Consider the following 22,733-nt stretch of genomic DNA (forward strand, 5'->3'; position numbering starts at 1 on the left):
GTATGTCCTATTTTTTGGAAAATAAATAATTATAGTTACTTAATTAAAATACTACTATATTAAGTATGAAGGTCATTATTTCAAAATATAAATTAAAATTCAAGAAATCATCAGACCATTCAATCAGTTTCTGTAGGAAAATATAAGAAAATCTAGAGACAGCTATCTATCTACTAGCTGAAGATTACAGTAAATTGACTTTTGTAAACTATATGAGCAGATCAAATAAATTGGTAGTCTCATTCACATTTGAACAAAAATATCACTAAATCCTAAGTTAAAAAAAAATATATATATAGACATGCATACATTAATAGAATACAATTTATAGCGGTTCTTTGAAAGGCATAAGCTATTGGTTCCAATGAGCAACCTAAGTTAATGATCTGATCTCAGAAAATATATTGCAGCTTTTTATTACAGCTATTGTTCAGGAAAAATTTTCTGCTGTTATTGACTGAGTTTAAGTATAAACTCAGTGGAGTCCCAAAGCCTCTCATGATTCTAGTTCAGAGAACATTTTTCACCCCAGGGTGGTCCTTGCAGCAAGCTCCAAAAAAACACACTGTAAACTGCTCAGTCGGCAAGAGAAACGTTAAAACGGACTTATTATTCTTTCTTTATAAACTCAGTCTTACTTCCCTTAATTGTAAAAAAAATCTTTAAATGACATTAACACCAAAAAAAAAAAAAAAGTTTCCCCCCCAACATCCTAGCATAAATGCCAAAACATCAGACTGCTGTACTCTATTATCTTACAAATGAAAATGTTATGTATGATCACTATATGGTCTTTCCTACGTTAATTATCTTTGGTATATTACAGCAATAAACAAAAAGGGGCAGAGAAAGGACCAGTTCTATAAAAGTGATCACCGATGCACAGATATTTCTGCCTCAGCTATCATTAGCTATAAATGAATTGCTCATGATGCTAAGAGTCAGAAAGAAATCAATTGATAGATACCATGGTTTTCTTTTAAAAAAAAAATCCTGCTGACTCCAAGACATGTGTGAATTTAAGTAATAAACTAAGTAGCGAGGTAAAAGGTCAGCTAAGAGGGTAAGGGTCACCCAAAGGGTGCTGCCTCTTTAAATGGAATTAGAAGAAGGAAATGACTTTAATTCAATTAGTCTATCCACAAACCTGGGACAGGGAATGTATAAAATGATACAAGGGGAAATTTACTGTCTGAGAAATTGTCCCTGGTGGCTGGGAGCGAATCTGCTGCTCCCTTCTTTCTTGGTGCACTTGCTTTGGCAGGCCTCTCTGTGTGGTCCAGGATCTGCCCTGCTGGCTTTGACTGTGACTCTTACTAGGTAAGTTCTGTCCATCTCCAGTCATACCACGCAGCCTGGGACGAGTGCTGTGTGCCTGTGCAACTCCTACTTCGCTCTCTAGAAGTGTGGTCCAGGACCACCTGTGTCAGAATCATCTGGCAGGCTTGCCCAAGAATGCAGCTCCCTGAATCCTGTTTCAGGTCAATGGGCTCAATTATGGGCAGCAGGAATCAGCACTAAAATCCGGAGGCATTGCCACCTGGGAACCCGTGAGCTGGGTGTTCCTTCAACTGGGTCATGTACTGTCAAATTAGTGATTTCATAGTTGCTTGAGATTTCAGACACCATGTTTTCAGCATCAATCAGTCCCTGCATTTGGAATGTCAATGGAGCTAGATAATCATTAGCCAGGTAAAAGGACCAACTAGGCAGTATGAAGGAAAGGAAGAACCCTCCACTACCCTGCAACAACGATGATCCTAAACCGATGACCATTCCTTCCTCGGTGAGAACAGACTGGAAGAAATTATTTAAAATTAATTACTTAAAGCAGCTCACTTAAGGTTCTTGGAAGAGGAAGCACCAATAATTATTTACCAATTTAGCAGTTGGCCAGCAATGACTTCGTAAGGGCCAATTGTAAACCTCTAGTCAGGCTGCTTAGTAGACTTTTAACATTTGTCTACCTTAATGAATTGTTTCTACTCCTTTGGCTTCTGGGCCAAAATTCTTTCCTATTCTCCTCTGACCATTTCTTATTTCCTTGGCAAATTCCATGCTACCCTTTACTCAATCCCTTTAAAGAAGGTATCCTTCACATTCCCGATGCTATACCTCTGAGCTGACCACTCCATAGATCGATCCTTGATAACCACCTTCATTACCAGGGCTTCACTGTCAAGTGCACATGGAATACCATTCCTTTGTCCAGCCCAGTATTTGATCTGCGTTGCCGGCCCTTCATAGCAAACTACCCCCAGGGCCTCTCCACGTAGATAGGCCGGTGACAACAAAAATTCTTGGTGTCCCATATGATATTCATTATCTCTTAGCACTACTTACAGTCTAAGCTTTCTACAGCACCATTCATCCAGTCTACATTACTGGGTGCCTGGGAATTTTTCTAGAACACCGGGGTCAAAAACTTGAACTCCCTGCCATCAGGTTGATTCTGATTCACAGAAAACCTACAGCACAGAGTTGGGTGGCCCCGGTGGGTTTCTCAGATTGTAACCCTCAAAAGGAGTAGAATGTCTCATATTTCTCCCATGGAGCAGCTGGTGGTTTCGACAGGCTGACCTTGTGGTCAGCAGCCTGGTGCATAATCACGACACTGTCAGAGATCCTCAGAGCACAGGAGTAACAAACTGGTGTGTTCAGAAAACCCGGTAAATTTATTTTTTGTTTAAGATACACCTGTGTAATTTTTAACTCTATACTAGGCACTTCTATGCGGCTTGCAAACGTAAACTCAGTTAATATTCATAACCATCCCAAGAAGTAGGTATTATCATTAGGGGTATTTTTGTCAGATAAGTGTTGGACTGCTAACTACAGGGTTGGTGGTTCAAATCCACCAGCAGCTGTACAGAAGAAAGTTGAGGCTCTTTGATCTTGTAAAACTTCACAGCCTTAGAAACCCTTGTGAGTTGGAACCAACTAGTTATGAGTTGGGACCAACTAGATGGCAGTGGGTTGCTGATTTACAGTTGGCTACACGGAGGCATAGAGAAACTACGAAACATATCCAGATCATTCATGGAGCAAGAGCCAGGATTTTATCTTAGGCAGTTTAGCACCAGAAGCCACAATACTATGTATGCCAAAACTGGGCCAAGGATCAGATAATAAAAAGAAGTGGATAGTACCTGTTCCACTGAAAATTACTCAGATGTTTTTTACAACTACATGTCCTAAAACCTATTGTTTTATAGTTTCCTAGCACTCCCCATAGCTACCTAAGGTTCTATTAACTATATTAATAGTTCATTCTCTCTTCCCTTTTCTCCTTCCCTCCACAGACTTGGTTCAGTCCAAGTTATTCCTCAATTAATGACCATCAATGCTTGGCAATTGGAATGCAGAAGTTAGAAACAGAGGAAGGCACAGTAGTAGAAAAACACGGTCTTGGTGACAGAAAGGAAGCTGGAGACCGCATGATAGAATTTTATAACACCAACAGCTTGTTCCTAGAAATTCCTTTTTCCAACTACACAAATGGTGGCTATACACATGGGCTTCTCCAGATGGAATACACAGAACACTGAGAACTAGTCTGCCTGCTTTCAGTAGTTTCTGGGTGTATGAGAATGAAGAACTAACATTTTTACAATCAGCCTATATTAATGGTAAATGGAATATATTAACAGCTAACAAGATAAAACATCAAATGATCATATTGCTCCAAAGAACCTCCTAGGATGATTATGATTTAACAGAGCAACTCTTTAGGAAGAAATACGTGCGATATGACAAGATAGTGCCTACTTAAATCTTCACTTCAGCAAGTACCTCCCTGACGTCCCCTTTGGGAACTGAAGTTTCCTGAACACACCAGGATGTATCAATTTCTCTCCTTGCCTTTTCTGTGCAAATACCTGTTCATCTAACTCCTCATAAGCAGAAGCAAACCCCCCTTCTCTGAGTACTCATTCCACCTTTTATATCAACATCTATTATAGACAGCACCTATAGTATTAATTTCCCTAATGGTGGATATGGTAATAATATTAATAACAAAATATATGAAGTATCTATTACATGTCTGGCACTGTGAAGGAGTGAAACTTCTAAAGATGGCTCCTCTATCCACATCCCTTCAACTCAAGCCAAGTAATTGGATGGGACTTCGCAACTAGGGCATGTGCAACACTAATACAGGGGCTGGTAGGTTTTAGTTGCCCCTCCCTTGGCTATAAGGATAAGCTGTCTCAGGCAAGCGGGAAAGGCCCAGACCGTTATAGGAGGAGTCCTGAGAAGAGCCCTCTCAAGTTGTCTGAAGTGAGCTGAGGCCAGAGGCACCCGAGGCGGCAGCATGGAGATGACAGGAGCAAAGGAGCCAGGTTGAGACCAGAGGCCAAGGCATGGACATCACAAGACAGGACAGAGGGCAACACCTAGACAATGGGACTATGAGGCAGAACAGGCAGGCTTCCTGGCCCACAGAGGGAGACACCAAGGGACCACCTGGGTGAGAGGCTGAGACCAAAAGCAGCCTTGACTGTTGACTGAGAAGATGCAATGCAGTAAACCAATGGCTGAATCCTGACTGTCTATTGACCCTGATTTGTGGTAACTATTAACTTCCCGAATCCCCCACCCGCCAGTAATTGTGAGTTTTGTTGCAACAAATTATTGAACCCAGCAAAGAAGTAGAGGGCCATGAGCAAAACGGTTGGTGTCAGCTAAGAAAGATGGAGGGTAGAGGCATGTCTGACCTCTGCCTCATGGCAGTAGGGATGCCAAAGGTCAGATAACAGCTTCTGTGCCACTTTTAAAGGCACATAAATATTTCACATGCATTATATTTCATTTAATTCTCACAATGAAGCTATAAAGTTATTATTATTATCTCTATAGGCAGTCTACATATTATAAACAAATCTCATCCCTAAATCTGGCTTTAAATTGAATTTGTACAGAACAATTCTGTAGGGTTTTTATCTAATGTCAGTTAGTTAAATGTTTGTCGTAGTTCATAGTACCTTTCTATGCCTTGCCAAGTAGGACCTGCTTGTTATTACAGACCATTTTATGTATTCAGAATTTTTAATACAATAGACTTTATGAAGCTGGTTTATAACAGCAGATTGTATGTAAGTCTGATATTTGTAACTTGAGGACCACCGGATTTTTACAGGTTAGGAAGCTAAGGCTAAGCAAAGTGCTCATGATCAGATATATATTAAGAAAGAATTCTGGGTTTGAAACATAGATGTATCTAACCACAAGGAGGCCTGGTGATGTATGAGTTACAACTAATATGGCCCTTCTCGATGTAATTCCTGGTGGGACAGAATTCTAGACTTTAAACGTCTGTGCTGTAGTCTCATTTTGGAGGGTATGCGCTATGAATGGACAGGAATTGGGTGGGATTGAGCCCTGACCTTAGTAAAGGTGTGAACCAAGCCACATCCTTTGTTTCCATGATAGCATCTTTTCTTTAAGGTCTTGCCATAGAACCAGCTGAACCCAGCCAGACCTTTTGTTTTCCTTGGACATACAGATGCTACCATACAGTTTCACCCACATCACCTCACCTGGGAAGCCAGACCTCAACTTTCTGACTGAGACTTGATAGAAGCAAGAAGTCCTGCTGTACTTATGAACATTTTTGGCTTCTGGCCAACCAACAGGAAGGGATCCATGTTTGTGCCCATTCCAAAGAAAGGTGACGCAAGAGAATGTGGCAGCTATCAAATAATATCATTAAGATCACATGCAAGTGAAATTTTGCTGGAGATCATTTAATAATGATTGCAGCAGAACATTGACAGACCACTGCCAGAAACATCATTGCTGATGTCAGAGGGATCCGGGCTGAAAGCAGAGATTCATTTGCATTACTGAGTAGGCAAAGGAATTAGACTGTATGGAGCATAACAAACTAGGGAAAGCATTGCAAAGAATGGGAATTCTAGAACACCTAATGTGGTCTTGTGGAACCTATACACAAACTAAGAGGAAGTTGTTAGAACAAAAGAAGGGGATATTGGGTGGCTTAAAAATCAGAAAAGATGTGCCAGGGTAGTATACTTTCAGCACACTCAGTCAATCTGTACACTGAGAAACTAACCAGGACACAGAACTACATGAAGAAAAAGGTGGCGTTAAGATTGGAGAAAGGCTTACTAACAACCTGTGTGACATGCAGACACCACCACCTTGCTTGGTGAAATCAGGAGGGCTTAGGCTTTATTTTTAGTATAGATTACAACTCAATGTGTTAAAAAAGAAATCCTCACTACTAGAGCAACATACAGCATCATGAAAGAGAAAAGATTTAAATTGTCAAGGATTTCATTTGACTTAGATCCACAATCGACATTCAAGAAAGCAGGAGTCAAGAAATCAAGGATATACTGCAAGGGGCAAATCTGCTGCAAAGGACCTCTTTCAAGTGTTAAAGAGTAAAGATGGCGCTTCAAGGACCAAGGTGAGCCTGACCCACGGCATGGCATTATCAATCACCTCAAGTGCACGTGAAAGCTGGACAATGAGTATTAATGACAGAGGAAGAACGGATGGATTTGAATTAAGGTGTTGATGGAAACCACTGAAAGTACTATGAACTGCCAGAAGAAGCAACAAATGTGTTTTGGAGGAAGTAAAGTCAGATTACTCCCGAGAAGCAAGGACGGTGAGACTTCATCTCGGTACTTTAGACGTGTGATCATGAAGGACTAGGGGCCCTTGTGGCACTGTTGGGTAACCATAACGTCAGCGATTCAAACTCACCAGCACCCTCATCACAAGAGAAAGATGAGGCTGTCTGCCCTCCTGAAGACCTACAGCTGTAGAAACTCTACAGAGGGTCGCGGAGTCACAACCAAAGACCTCTAACCTTTCACTTAATAGCTAGTGCATCAACAATTTGCATATCCAAGGATTTCATGTTCTCTATATCAAACCAAACCAAATTTATTGCTGAAAGGAGATTTTGACTTCTGGCAACTCTGCAGGATAGAGTAAAACTGTCCCATAGGTTTCTAAGGCTGTAAATCTTTACAGAAGCAGACTGCTGCATCTTTCACCTCAGGAGCAGCTAGGGCTTTCTATACTGTTGGGCTGCTAATCACAAAGTCAGCAGTTCAAACCCACCAGCTGCTCCATCAGGAGGAAACTGAGGCTTTCTACTTCTGTAAAATGTAGTCTTGGAAACACACAGGGACAATTCTACTCCATCTTGTCAAGTCACTTTGAGTTGGAGTTGATCCAATGGCACTAAGTTTGCTTTTGGTTGGCCACCAGGGCTCCTTATCTATCGTCGTTTCTGTAAATGGCCACTATTAATACGTCAACAGCATGCCACTCAGACCACTGTGTGTATGGGAAAAGATAACACAAATGTGATGCGTCCTTGTTCAGCTACAGTAAGATTTATGTTCACATATTCTATCTGGAATTAGTCTCAGTTTGAGAATTACACTATGTAGGTCTTACTAAGATTTGTCAGCTGTTTTTTCAAATTCCCTACGTCTAGGCCTCACTCTAAGGGGTAACGATGCAGCTGTGTGCTACTGTAAAGATTTAGTCTTGGGGCCTGAGGAGATGGAATGATAACAATACCTTCTCTGACTCTGTAGGGTGGTTGTTACTACAAAATGACATCGTTATGGGTTAATACTCAAGTAGAAAGGACCCCTGAGGGCCCTGGAGGTTCAGTGTTGTGTTGCGAGCTGCAGTTCAAATCCACTCTCTGCTTCTTGGGAGAAAGAGGAGACTGTCAGATCCCCTAAGGATTTAATCTCCCAAACCATAAAGGGTCCCAAACATGGTAGTCATTTTTTTTTTACCCTAAGTAGAATGTGTTATAATTTAGTATAGTTTCCTTCAATTAGGCAGGAAAAACTGGATCAAAGCTTCCTTTCAGAAAAAAACTCTCTATAATCCTGAATACTGGGACCACCCAATAAGCAGCAAAGCAGGCTGAGCTGGGAGTCGCCAGGTCACTACTGGCTCACTGGCACAATAACCAGACAGTTCTGCCTGTCTATTTTCAGAAACTCCAACACACCGAGCTCAGAATTCTAGTGCATGCTTAAGCCACAGTAAGTGTGAAACAGCAAAGATGGTGAAATAAGCAGGATTCACTTTATACTTTAATTACAAATAAACAAGAGACTTGTTTTAGTGACAGTGTAATAGCATTTACATTCTGTAGGAATGGAAGGAGAAAAAATATTTCAAATCCAAATTAAATTAATGAGAGGACAAATATTGAGAGGACCTGCCGCTTCAAAATATCCCTTTTGGATCAGAAAAGTAAAACTGGGTTTTTATTTAAAAAATGAAGTTTCAAGATTCTCCCTATACTCTCAGACAGAAATTACCTGTGAGTTTGATTTTGGAGAGGCGAGCCAAAATGCCTGGCAAATTCTCCAGCTGCAGCTTCATCTCTTTCCATTGTTTTTCATCTCTCGTCTCGTTTCCCACTTCTATTGAACTTTTGATGATTGAGGCAGAGCCAAGTTCTGTCAATCCCTTCTCATTTGACTTTCTGGACAATGGCAGGCTGGGCGGCGACAGAGATCTCATCTGGTAGATTTCTGCTTTGGTTTGACTCGAAGATGTCTTTTCAAGGAAAGAAGATGCGAGGGGCTCTGGCTTAGGCTTCACTTGCTGGTGGAGGCTTCTGTTCAGTTGGGTGACATACTAAATAAGAAAGTACATGTCAATCTAAAACCAGAGCTCCCAGTGCTCCAAAAGGGCTATTTAGTTACATCTCGCATCACGTCATCAACTTTTATGAGACTTTCCTGTAACTTTGACATTAAAGTAGCATATATGTATAGAGTACTTATTTTATAAAAAATCGGTATACTAAGAGATAGAAGGATGACAGTATTGCATGCCTCAGCAATGAATAGCTTTTAAAGTGTATGTTTCATCAGTCATATAAATTTAAGTTCCTTGAGAGAGAAATTTGTTTTTTTATTCATTTTCTCCAGAATACATCATAAAATAGCCTCATAAATTGGAAGTTCAATATGCCAAACACAATGAAAAAGTCTTCTATAATAAAGAGCCCGCTGACTTTGCACTGTGGGTATGTGGAAGAACAGAGTTTTAAAAAATCATACAGTATGATCTACTAGCAAAAGTTAGTCACTACTATTAACCTTTGTTAACGTTTTAACACTTTATAGTTTTAGAAGCACTTTATAATTTGGATAGGATAGATCACACATAAACTTCTCAACCATGTTAAAGAAGATGGATTATCATCTCTTTAACTTACAGGAAAGAAAACCAGGGCCCAGAAACCAGCTACATAGTCAATAGTCTATAATCAATTATGAGGGGCCTGGACTAGGGCCATCCTGTTCTGATAACTAGGTAAGTGACGTTTTCAGATATCAAAAAGGCTTGAGATAATATATACTAGTTTTAGATAATAACTACACCAGAAACCACCTGCTATCTAGTCGATTCTACCTCAGAGCAATTCTCCAGGGCAGAATAAACTGCCCCCTGGGGCTGTCACGATGGCAGACCTTTATGGAAGCCCACTACCATGTTTCTTCTTAGGAGCAGCAGCTAGTGAGTTTGAACCACTGGCCTTTTTGGGTTAGCAGCCAAATACTTTAACCAGGGTGGCACCAGGGTGCCTTTTTACATAATAGCTACAAAGAGCTAAAATATGAAATACATTCAGTCACACTCACATGAAAAAAGTAATATATTTGAAAAAAAAGTAATGTATTTGAGTTTGACTGCTAACTTAAAGTGTGAATGTATCTGGAGATGTAAAACTCTTCGAAATGCTACATATTATATAGGGTATTTTAGGTTAAGAGATGTTAAAAATGGGGCGGCGGGGGGGGGGTGCTTTAGATGATAAATTTGCTGTTTTCCCATGTTTGCACTAAGAATTTTCAACTATTATTTCTACTCAATGATTTTTCTGCTTTCACTAATGGCATCCACCATGTTAATTGGTATCCACAATGTTCTGGAGCCTACCAAGAAGAGCTTGTACAGGATGCATTACCAATGACCTCTAAAACGCCTACCAAATGACCAAAAAACCTGAATTTGTGGTTACTCAGAACTACAGGTGTTAAGGTTTTTAAAATATAGTGTTGCTTAAAACACACACACACGGACACATGGTTACGGTAACGAGTTCTCTATTACTGGCATATTCAGAGAACTTTACATTACTTACAAAGTTGTCTCCTGTGACAGTTCACCTTTCTCTCAACTTTAGCCTACTTGAAATAGGCCAGAAGTTTTCAGTCTTTCCCCAAACCTAATACATCCAGGACCACATATTGGATCTCAAATACCAAAATTATTGTGGTTTCAGTTAAGAACACTCAGAAGAAAAGTTTAAAGTTGTGGTTAAACTTAAAAAGACATTGAAGAAAAGTCTTTTTCAAATAACCTTTCTTAAAACATTTCTTATAATAGGGACTTCTGAAATTTGCTCACGAGAGAGAAAGTAAAGTCCGACAGAGACAGGCAAAATAAAGATGGTCTTCTAAATATACCATGCGCTTGAGGAAGTTAAAGTGCTGAAACGTAATCCACTGCTTATTGACGCTCCTGAACAGGCGCATGAACTTGTGAGGGGATTCCTGCCCCGCTCTTCGTTCAAGATACCAGACACAGCCTCCGACCCAACCTACGGAACAGAGAGGAGAAATACAAAGGGTAAGACGATGCCCGCTTCCCAGCACACAGTGACTGCACCTACCAAGGAATACAGCTGGCACCACATTAAGCACAGCCCTGGATGCCTGGTCAGAATTCTGAAATGATCTAGTTCAGATTGGAGAGTAAAGACAAGTCTTCCACCCTATACACTGTGTAGGTCATGCTTCAGTGGGGAACAGGAACATTTTTCATTGATGGATCATCATGCTTTTGTGATATCAAATGTGAAAATGATCACACTGTAATAAAGATCTTTTTAACAAAGAGGAAAACCAGTCTAGCCACTTAAAAATTAAAAAAGAAAAACCACAACTTTTTTCTCCATAAAAACAAATCAGTATGCTGAAAGATATATTTTAATTTTATATTTGGGCTGTCCAGCAAGAGACAAAAGGGAGAGGCAAGACTTTTCAATAAAGTGACTCTACTGCTCTAGTTAAGAGTAACGTGGTTCTACTATATACAAATTTGGGTTTTATTCATTCTACTACTAATCATTTTATCAATATCAACAATTCTAGTCCTTATATCTCTCCTTGTTCCAATTCAACCCTTTACCAGTATGACTCCCCATCCCCGACTTTCTACTCAACCCTCATAGTTTAAATGAAAGTTTACAGAGCAAATTAGTTTTCCATTCAATCGTACATACATTTTTTGTTGCGCGACATTGGTAGAAGTCTCCAGGGTAACAAAGAACTCTTCCATTTCCTCCCGGTTCCCCTTTTCATTGTGCTCATTTTCCCTGCCCCTTTCTGCCTTCTGAGTTTGGGGGCACATCCTGCCCCTGTGGTGGTGGGTGGTCGGTCGTCCTGAGAAGCACATTCCTTCCTCGTGCCAGGGTTCACTTTATTGGCCTATCCAAAGATGATCCCTTGAGGTGAGTTCAGTTCTAGGCTTGAAGGGTATCTATAAGCCAGTCTTTTGTTTTTTTAAAAGGAATTAATTAATTATTTTTCAAATCATTTTACTGGGGGCTCTTACAGCTCTAATAATAACCCATACATCAATTGTAGCAAGCACATGAGTACATATGTTGCCATCATCATTTTTCAAAACATTTTCTTTCTGCTTGAGCCCTTGGTTTAAGCTCCTCTTTTTTCCCCTACCTCTTACCCTGGTCACCCCGTGATAAATTATAAATTATTATTTTCATATCTTACACCATCCACTATCTCCCTTCACCCACGTTTCTGCTGTTCATTCCCCTGGGGGCGGGGTGTTATGTGGCAATTATTGTACTCAGTTCCCCTTTCTCCCCCTTCCCCCCCGACCTTCCTCCCACCCTTACGGTACCACTACTCCCATTACTGTTCCTGAGGGATTTTTCTGTCTTGGATTCCATGGGCAAGAAGAGCCACAATCTTAATGCTCTCCTATTCTCAGTCCGAGCAGTATGTCTGATGGACTTTATGATTTTGAACTTTGTTCTTCTGGTCTCGGGGTAGTGGGGGCTGTACTTGCCATGAGCGATAATCCTTTGGTTAATAGTTGTCAAGGATTCTGTCATGTTTGGATGCACAGTCAAGGTTCATGAAAGCAGCAGTCAAGAGAGCAAACAATACATTGCACTGGGTAAATCGACCGCACAGACCTCTTTAAAATTTTGAAAATCAAGGATGCTACTTTGAGGACTAAGGTGCACCTGACCCAAGCCACGGTTATTTTCAATGACCTCATTCATATGTATGTGAAGCTAGACAGTAAATAAGGAAGACAGAAGAATCAATGCATTTGAATTGTGGAGCTGGTGAAGAATATTGATAGTACCAGGGACTGCCAAAAGAACAAGCAAATCTGTCTTGCAAGAAGTATATTCAGAAAGCTCCTTGGAGACAGGGATGGTAAGACATTTCCTCATGTATTTTGGACATTGTCAGGCGAGACCAGCTCCTGGAGATGGACCTCATGCTTGGAACACTAGAGGGGCAGTGAAAAGAAGGAAGACCTTCGACACGATGGATGGACACAGTGGCTACAACAACAGGCACAAACATAAGAACAATTGTGAGGATGGTGCGGGACCAGGCAGTGTTTTGTTCTATTGAATATATAGGATTTCTATGAGTCGGAACCAACTCGATGGCACTTAACATTATCCTTTAGACCAGTGGTTCCCAACCTTCCTAATGCCGCGACCCTTTCATACAGTTCCTCATGTTGTGGTGACCCCCAACCATAACATTATTTTATTTGCTACTTCATAACTATAATTTTGCTACTGTTATGAATCGGGCGATCCCTGTGACAGGGTTGTTCAACCCCCAAAGGGGTCGCGACCCACAGGTTGAGAACTGCTGCTTTAGATTGTTTCTTTAGATTTAGATTTTCTTCATTTTTTTGCTGCAGATGAGGGGCCAAAAGTTGCATTGTAGATGGCCATTTGCAAGCTTAGTCACTACTCCTGAAGGGCCTAGTCACTAAGACTCAGTCACAAGCTTAGTCATCAGTCACTACACATCAAAGCAGAGCATCAGACCCTGTCTTTGTGACTATGTTATATGTTGTTCCAATTGATCTAGACGTCCCTTGAGACTGAGGCCCTACATTCATTCATTCCCTTACAGTGTTTGGTTTTTGCTTAGACCTTGTCAGAAGTTTGATCCCTGCATGTTCTACAATAGCCTTGGATATAAGTGCAGCACAGATAAATACATGTTTAGAAATACCTCTGCCAAACCTGTATGTTTTCATGGATGGACTCTCATCCCCCTTCCTTTATCTGCTCAGCTTGCAAGTCTACCAATGTGTAGGCACATACACTGTAACTACACAAATTCAGGACTGTGCATGTAATAGTATTCATCTCTAGTGCCTTCCTTTCCAACTGGAGTTGTGCTGCTTTCCCCCTTCATGTATAATACCGTCTCTCCTCGCTTGGTTTCCAAGACACGAAAACAGAGGTTCTCAGCCTATGGGACACGACTCCTTTGGGGGGCGGTGTCAAACGACCCTGTCACCGGGGTCGCCCGATTCTTAACAGAAGCAAAAGTACAGTTATGGAGTAGCAATGAAAATAATGTTATGGTTGGGGGTCCCCACAGCATGAGGGACTGTAGGCAAGGGTCGCAGCATTAGGAAGGTTGAGAACCGCTGCTCCAAAGCTTCCTGGTTCTCCTCTTTCCGTGCCGTCACTCAGTCTCCTGTGGCGCCTCTGCTCACCCTCTGCCACTTTCAGGCAGCTGTGGTTTCCAGTGTTCTAGACTATATACATTTGCCGGAACAAATGCAATTGTAGGGTATTTTCTAATTTTAATCCATTTTCGACTGTCTACTTCCAACTGTTCTCATAGTATCACATAGGTGGGTTCTAATATGCCTTATAATGATTTTTACAACTGTATTAACAATGTATGACAAAATGTTGGCCATTTCAAGATTTGTTTAATAACTCCATAATGTGAACTATGTCTATCACGTGTGTTGTGAGTGCTTATTTCACTCAGCATGTCTTCAAGGTCCATCCATGTCATAGCATAGCATTGATCAGGAGTTCACTTCTCTTTAGGCTAAGTAATGATCCACTGTACTTATCTACCACATTTTATATATTCATGCCTCTGCTGCTGGTGGTCACTGGGATGGTTTGCAACCTTTTGGCTACTGTGAATAATGTTCCGCAACATGTCTTTAGGACCACCTAATTTTCAGAACACCTCATCTTTATTCCATAGTACAGATAACACCATTCCCACTTTAAGACTTTAACTTTCCCTTCTACCAACCAGCAAGTCTCATTAACTTTAACACGGAGGTCAAATCTTTCTTCTTCTTTCTATTATCTTGATATAGACCCTTATCGTCACGAGCAACAATAGTAGTAAATCACTTATTTTAGCTTCAGCAACTTCCCTCACGCTCCTAACGCAGCTCCATAAAGTCAGTCCCTCTCTTCTTTAAGGCAAGCAGATATCTCATGTTACTTAGCCAAAGTGCACACACAGCTCACTACAGTAATGTCTCGTCACTCTCCACTAAGGATACACCACACAATTTCATACTTCTGTTGACTTTATGCTGTTTCTTTGCATGCAATGTCTTCTCCCCACTCTCTGCCTATTGAATTTCCAAAGGAGCTTTCAAATTTTTTCAAATTTCAAATCTCTACCATTTTTCTGGTGCTTCTCAATGTAATTACACTGTCACATTTTTTAGTTTTCTCGATAACACACACTGTCTTCTACTCACCTTTGCTAGAACAGGTAGCAGAATACATTTCATGTAATTAACAATGTTTTTGAATGACAACAGCCTATGGAATTTACATAGACTGTGGGAAAAAATGATGACTGCCCTTTGAAATATCTCACAATTATTTCAGACTGGAGATACACATTTCTTCACTTGAAATTACATTTCAAATCTCAGTTAATTCTGAAATAATTCCAAAAGGCTTATTTTCACATATGTTATATTGTTTGCCTTTATGTGTATATATATATGGGCAAGAGGACTGTCTTCTTTATTTTAACTCCCTTTGAAATTTTAGACATGTCAATCTTTCTAACTGGCTGCAAGTGTCTTCTGACAATCAAGGCTGTGTGTGTGTGTGTGTGTGTGTATGCAAATGGAGAGAGGTTGTATTTTTTCCCCTTGATCTCAACACTATTCTTTAAGATATTAGGATTTCCATATTAAAAGATTATATCTAAAAACCAGCAAGGTCTTAATATTCTGAGTCTTTCTTTCAAAACCAATTTTGAGTTTATCTGGTTCAAGTAGGGAATGCATGTGGCTGGGAAGAAAAGATTAAGTGGGCAAAATGGAGACTTCACAAAGTGGTTGGGGAAAGCCACAGCTAGAACACTAGCAAAGGATGAAAATGAGTCATTTAATCAAGTGTGCCACAATTCTACGAATGAGGAGAGGAAACGAGAGACATTTCAGCATCATATAAACAAAAGTAGACTTGAAGTTGCATGGGACAGCCTGCTGCCACGGAGTTGATTCTGACTCGTGGTGACCCCAACCACGTGTGTCAGAGTGGAACCCCACGGTGCTGGATAGGGCTCTCAACAGCCAACTTTTCTAGAAGCAGATTGCCAGGCCTGTCTTTTGAGGCACTTAGGGGTGAGCTTGGCCACCAAACTTTAGATTAGTAGTCATGCATGTTAACTGTTTGCACTATGCAGGGACAACAACTCTGGGAGCACAAGACTATAGCCAAGATTCACCATCAACAGCGGGTCGTGATTTCAAGACTTAAAAATGGGTGAGCAGACAAATAAGTGAGAGGTTCTGATTTTTAAAAAAATTTTTAAGCCTACTAAATACTTAAGGAGCCCTGGTGGCTTAGTGGCTATACACATTGGCCTGCTAACCATAAGGTGGGCAGTTCCCAAACACCAGTCAGCTCTGTGGGAGAAAGATGAGGCTTTCTACTTCTGTCTTACAGGATCGTTATGAGTTGGTGTCTGTTGATTTAATGGCAGTGGGTTAGAGTCAGGTTAGTTACTGATTACGAGGAACTTTTAGAAGCAAAATCCAACATGACTACTAGATACAAGATAGCTTCAGTTTACATCCCTCCCAGGTTGCTTCCCCCTCAAGCTTTCTTGGTGGATCTTCCAAGTAAGTCATACAGACCCATTTGTTATCAGATGTTTAATTTTTTTCACTGTGATGATGTTCAAACTTTAGGAAGATGTTGTTTGTGTCAAGTTGATTCCAACCCCATGACCCCTGAGGGCAGAATAAAAATGGGGTGGGAGTGTGAAGGTTTGAACCAACCTTTCAGTTAGCAAGCAAGCAGTCAGCCACTGTGCCATCCACCCCTTGACATCCAGTTGATTCTGACTCACAGCTACCCTGCATAGGGGTTTACAGGCAGACACCCTATCTCCCTCCCACTGAGTAGCTGGTGAGTTAGCAGCCCAACACTGACCCCACAGCCCTTCCAGGGCTCTTTTTTAGAAAGATGAGTGTCTATTAATCCCTTCTCTACCACCTTCTCAAAGACTAAACCAGCAACTACTCTGCTGAGCCCCTGCAGCTCACCTACTGAAAACCAAACTCATTGCCACCAAGCTGAGTCTGACTCACAGTGACCCTATCCGGCAGGGTTGAATAGCTCCTGTGAGTTTCTCAGTCTGTAACTCTTCAGGAGTATACAAAGCCCCATCTTTCTCTCGAGGAGCAGCAGCTTGTGGTTTCAAAATGCTGACCTCATGGTTAACAGCCTACCTTGTAACCACTATGCCACCAGGGTAACTAGTCCTGCAGGCAGCTGAAACTTCAGCATTGAAGGGAAGAAGGGAAGCTGTTCTGAGAATTGCAGATTGGAGAGACTTCCACACAGAAGCAAGAATTCAACATGTAAGAAAGGATGAGCTTTCTAAGAATGAGTTTCTAGGATCAGGATCAAAGAACATCCACAGTCAAGGATGGGAGAAGGTGAAAAAAAAAGTGATTCAAAAGAATTATAGATCTTTAAAAAGCAACACAGAAACAATTTTGTACAATGGAAAAATCTCAAACATGTAAAAGGGTAGGGTAGTAGAGTGAACCCCCAACTTCACCAATGACCAATCCACGGTCAATCTTGTTTCATCTATACTCTTCACCCCCCTCCACACTTGTTCACTAGAAAAGACCGTTGAGATCATTTAGCTCATTTGCCTCATTGTTTGTATGTGTACACTCAGTCCCAGACACAGTAAGTGATAGCCCTGAGATTACACAGACCAGAAAAGACCCAATGCCAATGTTATAGGGAAGATGGAAGAAATTAGTGATGAGGACCGGGAGACACTGCAGAGAGCTTGTGGTCGGTCAGGTCAACAAAAAGTTTCCGGAACTTTAGCAAAAGGGAATCACTAGCTTCTCCAATCTGGACTCCAAAACAAACAAAGAAACAAATTCACTGTCATCCAGTCATTGTTAACTGTCATAGCGACCCCCTGTGAGTTTCCAAGACTATAACTATTTATGGGAGTAGAAAGCCTAGTCTTTTTTCCTAGGAGCTGCTGCTGGTTTCAAACTGCCTACCATGTGGATCGCAACCCAACATGTAACCACTACAGCACCAGGGCTCCTCCAGTCAGAACTACTGGCAACATATTCCTCAACCTACCGTTGGTTGTCATTCAAAAACACCAGACAGAGGTAAAGCAACTCCCAACCTCCTGCTTAATATCTTCCCATTCCTTTAGGGCAAATTTCAATGATCACCAATACTGACAGAGAGGCAAGAATGCAGCAGGTTCAAGGCACGGGGGGGATACAGAGCCCCCCTGTCTCTGTGGGGCAAAGATGTGACAGCCTACTTCTATAAAGTTGTACAGCTTTGGTAAACCTATGGGGCAGTTTTACTCTGCCTTTGATGCTCCTGTGGTGGGATGATGACAGAGTAATGGATTGATATGAAAAGAGAAGGGTGGTCAGAAGAGGACGCTCTGAAAAGATGACATGAGAATGAAGCCTCACAGAGAGTCAAGTGTCAAAGCACATTCCAGCTTCAAGACATCTGCCACAAGTCCTTTCCAGGGAGGGGCAACCCCACGTTACACAATTGACTGTCTAAGGGGCTCAAGAGCTCTCGGTCTGCAGTTGGCCTGCCACCACCACCATCATCATCATCATCACCCTTTGTATTGATCATCATCGTCAGTATCGTCACCCTTTGTATTGTAACAAACTGCTTCCCTTTCCCTTACGAGTCGAGGGCTGCGAACGGAGGCTGTGACACGGCAAGAAGGCTGGGATGCCCTGGCGATCACCTGCCCTCTCTCCTCCGCTTCTAGGAAAACTAATGCCCCGGGCACGGGCGCTGCCCAAATGCTGGAGGAGCCGCAGATGCCGTGGTCACAGCGATCACAGTGCAAGGCCGGGTCGGAGCTCCGTGGCCTCTTCACCCCTGTCTACACGGAAGGTCACCGGGTCGCTGCCGGTAACCAGCCGACCTCTACAAGCGCTCCCAAGGTTGCAGCCAGCGGGAACCACGGCCGCACACGTGGCAATAATACGACAATTTCCCCAAAGCCAGACCCGAGACGGGCTCAATACCTGTCAGGAGGCGTGAGGAGAGTGTGTGCGGGGATGCGGCCATAATGCAGCGTCCGGCCGCGCCGGGAACCCCCCGTGTCCTCTCTCCTCACCGGCAGCTGGGCGCCGCCATGTTGCTTTCCCGCCCCGATGGGAGGCGGGACTTCCGGGCCGTCACTTCCGGCGGCCGGGACCTGCGGAAGAAAGTTGTGCCTGGCGGTGGTCGGAACCGGACAGCTGGGTGAGTGTTGGTAAGGCTTGGAGACCTGAGGAATTTTCGGAACAACCGAGAGGCCAGGAGTGGCCCTCTCCTCCTGAGGAAAGGCCGCGCGCGCTCGGCAGCCCTGCGCCGCCTGTCTCTAAAGGCAGCCTGCCCCTCTGGCCCTTCTCGTGCATCCTCTGGACCATGGGATCCCCCGCTGGGACAGGACTTGGCTGCAGGTTTCCAAACCCACCCTCATTGTGTGGATTCCATCGCATAGCGACCCTATAGGGTCTCTTAGACACATCTTTATGGGAACAGACAACCTCACCTCTCCCACAGACGGATGGATGGGTGGATTTGAACCACAGACCTTGCAGTTAGCACCCCAACGAGTAATTTAAAATTACATTTAGGCTACTTGCTGTCGAGAAGGTGTTGCGTGTTCAAAGTTCTGTCTCCGACTGGCCGATATTCCCATGCATCACACGTTCAGCCACCATTCCACAGTCGTTGGAGGCCTGCTTGTTGCCAGTATGTGGAACGCATTTCCCCTTAGTCGAGAAAGACCTGGCAAGCTACTTCTGAAATGCAGCCAATGAAAACCAAATACACCACGTGTTTGGCTTCTCCAGGAATCTTTTGTGGGGGGTGGGGGTGGGGGTCCACTCCTAAAGAACACTTTGTGATGTGAGTGCTGATGATGTGCCCACTGTCTCCTCTGATCAGCAGGGCACTTATCGTTTTACTGTATTTACTCTCAAATAGGAAGGGCCGAGGAACGAAAAGCTGCTTGGTTCTCACCCACACCGAGGGAATGGAATCATCACACTGTTGAGATGTAGGGAATTGCTGGCTCCAAAGGAAGATCTACATTCCAGGGCCAGCTTCATCTCCTGGCTGTTTGATCTTGCTTAAGCACATTGTGTAAATCCTCTCAGCTGTAGTAATCAACCAATATAGGGTTTACAAGACTATAAAGGTTTAGGGAACCTGATGGTCTCATCTTTCTCCTAGGGAATAGCTGGTAGGCTTGAACTGCCAACTTTGTGCCTAACCCACAGTACCACCAGGGTTCCCTATATCAGCACCAGTAACTTTGCTACCTTTACTGTTATGATCTCAGCAGTCTTCCCTTTAACTGTTTTTCATGTTGGAGTCCTACAAGTAAAATGTATTGAATAATGTACTCAATTTAAAATATAAAAAAGAGTAAGCAGAGGAGATAACTGGGTTCTATAAAACCAGTAAATCCAACATTTTCAAAGATAAAGGGACAATTGTTTTAATCAAACTCAGTTACATTGCTAGGCATAGTAGATACTGAGAAGAATGAGACACTCTTGATCTGTAGCACACACACGATTGGTAATTGGCAGGGAACAGTTAATTATGTGAGGCTATGCGATAGAGGTGATGTAGAAAGTGCTGCAGAAACCCATCTTAGGTAAGACTTCTGTGTGCTTGGGTGGCAGGGCTTCAGACATTTAAACTTGGTACTCTGTTAAAGGCATGGTAAATTTTTTTTCAAGCATACATGGAAGAGTAAGAATACTCCACGAAGAGAAAACAAGTAATGTGTTAAAAGTTTTAAGCTTCGTAAATTACTTTGTGTTCTCTTATAAACATTGAATGTGATCTATAACTCGGATAATGGGCTACTAACAGCAAGGTTGGCGGTTCAAATCCACCAGCTGCTCAGTAGAGAAAGATCTCGCTATCTGCTCATGTAACGATTCACAGCATCAAAATAGATACCAAAGTAAATGTTTAATGGGAGAAATGTCTAAAAGGCGAACAGGTTCTGGTTTTATTGGTTAGGAGGTACACTCAGATATCTAATATTTGTAATAAAGTAATCCTAGCTCAAAGCAAAAGGTCCCATGCCCCAATACATTGGGAAATCACAATAGAGTACATGTCCCTGTTGGACCATCAAAATGCCCTCGTGAATGCAAGGCATTGAGAAATTTTACATGAAAACAATAAGAATAGTTAAACTTTTGTTATCAGTTAAGCAGTTAGTGTGTATTCTCTTCCAAGGAATGGAGTAGAAAATTCATGTGGCTCAGACAGATAGGGCTTTTTTCTTTAATGTAACGAGACGTCCAGAAGTATCAACTTGTTCATAATTGTTATGGCTACTGTCTTATTCTCTTATCCTTTCCCTTAAGGCCACAAAACGCAGCTCCATCCTTATGTCTGCATTAAGAGATGAGATAGGATTAAGGGAAAATGTTCCCTTCCTCTTTTCATTTTATCCAGAGGGACAAGGTCACCCAAGACCCCATCCCCAGTCCCAAATAAACTTCTTACTTCTCATTGGCCAGAATCTTGTGTTTTGGCCATCCATAGAGTGGCACTTACATTATCTACTGTCAACTTGGGAAGGGATGGAGTTTAGCTTGTCAATCAGGTCACAGCTTGATGATCTCATTTGGAGGCGGGAAGGAGATAAATAGCTCACTAGAGGCCAGATACACTTACTCTCTGCTTGTCTCCCCGCAGAACATTCCTGTTGACAAGCAACATGGAGCCAAGCTGATGGAGCCAGAGCCTAGGAGCTGGAGAAGCCACATGGAGACCTGTGTCAGTGCTGAGATGCTTCCACGGCCACTGGATCAACTAGACTTTCCACCCACTAGCCTTTGATCTTCCTGCATTCTGTGTCATTGCATGCATTCGGTGAGTTTAAAGAGGAATTTATAAACTGGTAACGGGCATATGGGCTAATATCGGACTTATGGACTTCTCCTGGGCTGGAATGTTTCTTAATGTTCAATTGCTCTTTTATATAAATCTCTTTCATGTACACAGGAGTGTCTATGAATTTGTTCCTCTAGTTCACCCGAACTAACACACGTAGCTTCAGGAGAAGCTGAGAAACCAGAGAACAGAATCACAATGATTAGTTTAGCCCAGTCCTAATCCCTATGTACATCTAATAGATACTGCTTCCCAGATCAAAATAAAAGCATGTTGAACTAAAGAAAATGGAATCAGTTTGGGATAAACAGTACTCATGCATACCCCCAAACCAAACATACTATTTGGGCCACTGGAATCCAGTCCTATTAGTAGTATGTACTTATTCTGAGGTGAACAAGACCTTCTGGTTTGAGACAGCAATGTCTTGCTTCATTAGATAGATTTCTTAGAACTCTGAGCATCTTTCCTTAGAAAATACAGGCAATCCCCAGGTTACTAGTCTGCCTTTGGCAACTGGTACTTGCCATTTAATATTATGTAAACTTGCCCTCATTTTGACACGTTTGAATCAACCACTCTTTGCAGCATATTCTTCATCACAATCTCTTTCACTTGCTATACATGCAAGTTTCAAACCACTGGAAAGGTTCTGAGCCTATCTTGCACTAAAGTAAGGCTAAATGAGAATCATATGCACCAATTCCAACTTAGCTTCATAAACACTTACGAATAGGCTTTGTTCATAATCTGAGTCCTGCTTGTACCACAGACAAGCTCTACCCTTTAGTCATTGTAGGTTAATGGACCTTTTAGAGAGAGAATTTAAAATACAGCTATCTCTTTCAAAGGGAGAAGACCAGGCTTTCTGTTCCCATAAAGATTTACACTCGTGGAAACCCACAGGGGCAGTTCCACCCTGTCCTATAGGCCAGCTATGAGTCGGCAGTGAGTGAGATAGCTTTTATAAACCTTCCATTTCATAGATTTTAAAACAGATCCACAGAGGTAAGTGGCTTGATGGACATGTCTGCCATCTCCAACCATCCAGGCCAGGATTTATTTCTGTCTCATATCTTTTTTCTTGTCCCTTGCTTTGCTCATTGTATTTTCACTAATGGTGGTGGGTAGGTGCTGACTCACAGTGATCTTAGGTATAACATAACAAAATATAGCCTGT

The 22,733-nt window shown here is 42.1% G+C and overlaps 1 protein-coding gene across 2 annotated transcripts in view; it reads right to left on the reverse strand.

The window, feature by feature from the left end:
* Positions 1-18,779, reverse strand: part of LOC101651740 (protoheme IX farnesyltransferase, mitochondrial) — a 153,393-nt gene extending 134,614 nt beyond the window's left edge. The window contains exons 1-3 of one of the 2 annotated variants that reach the window (XM_004716307.2): positions 18,667-18,779; positions 10,497-10,630; positions 8,334-8,655 (exon numbers count right to left, since the gene is read on the reverse strand). In XM_004716307.2, coding sequence (XP_004716364.1) covers positions 8,334-8,655; positions 10,497-10,630; positions 18,667-18,709 — 499 coding nt within the window. In that variant the 5' untranslated portion in view covers positions 18,710-18,779. Of the gene's footprint in view, positions 1-8,333; positions 8,656-10,496; positions 10,631-11,314; positions 11,516-18,666 lie in introns of those variants that run through there. The other variant, XM_045293401.1, reaches the window with a different exon arrangement.
* Positions 18,780-22,733: the final 3,954 nt, after the last annotated feature.

The sequence above is a fragment of the Echinops telfairi genome, unplaced genomic scaffold (genome assembly GCF_000313985.2).
Source record: "Echinops telfairi isolate 266 unplaced genomic scaffold, ASM31398v2 ScPeMD7_2010;HRSCAF=2546, whole genome shotgun sequence".
Taxonomy (NCBI): domain Eukaryota; kingdom Metazoa; phylum Chordata; class Mammalia; order Afrosoricida; family Tenrecidae; genus Echinops; species Echinops telfairi.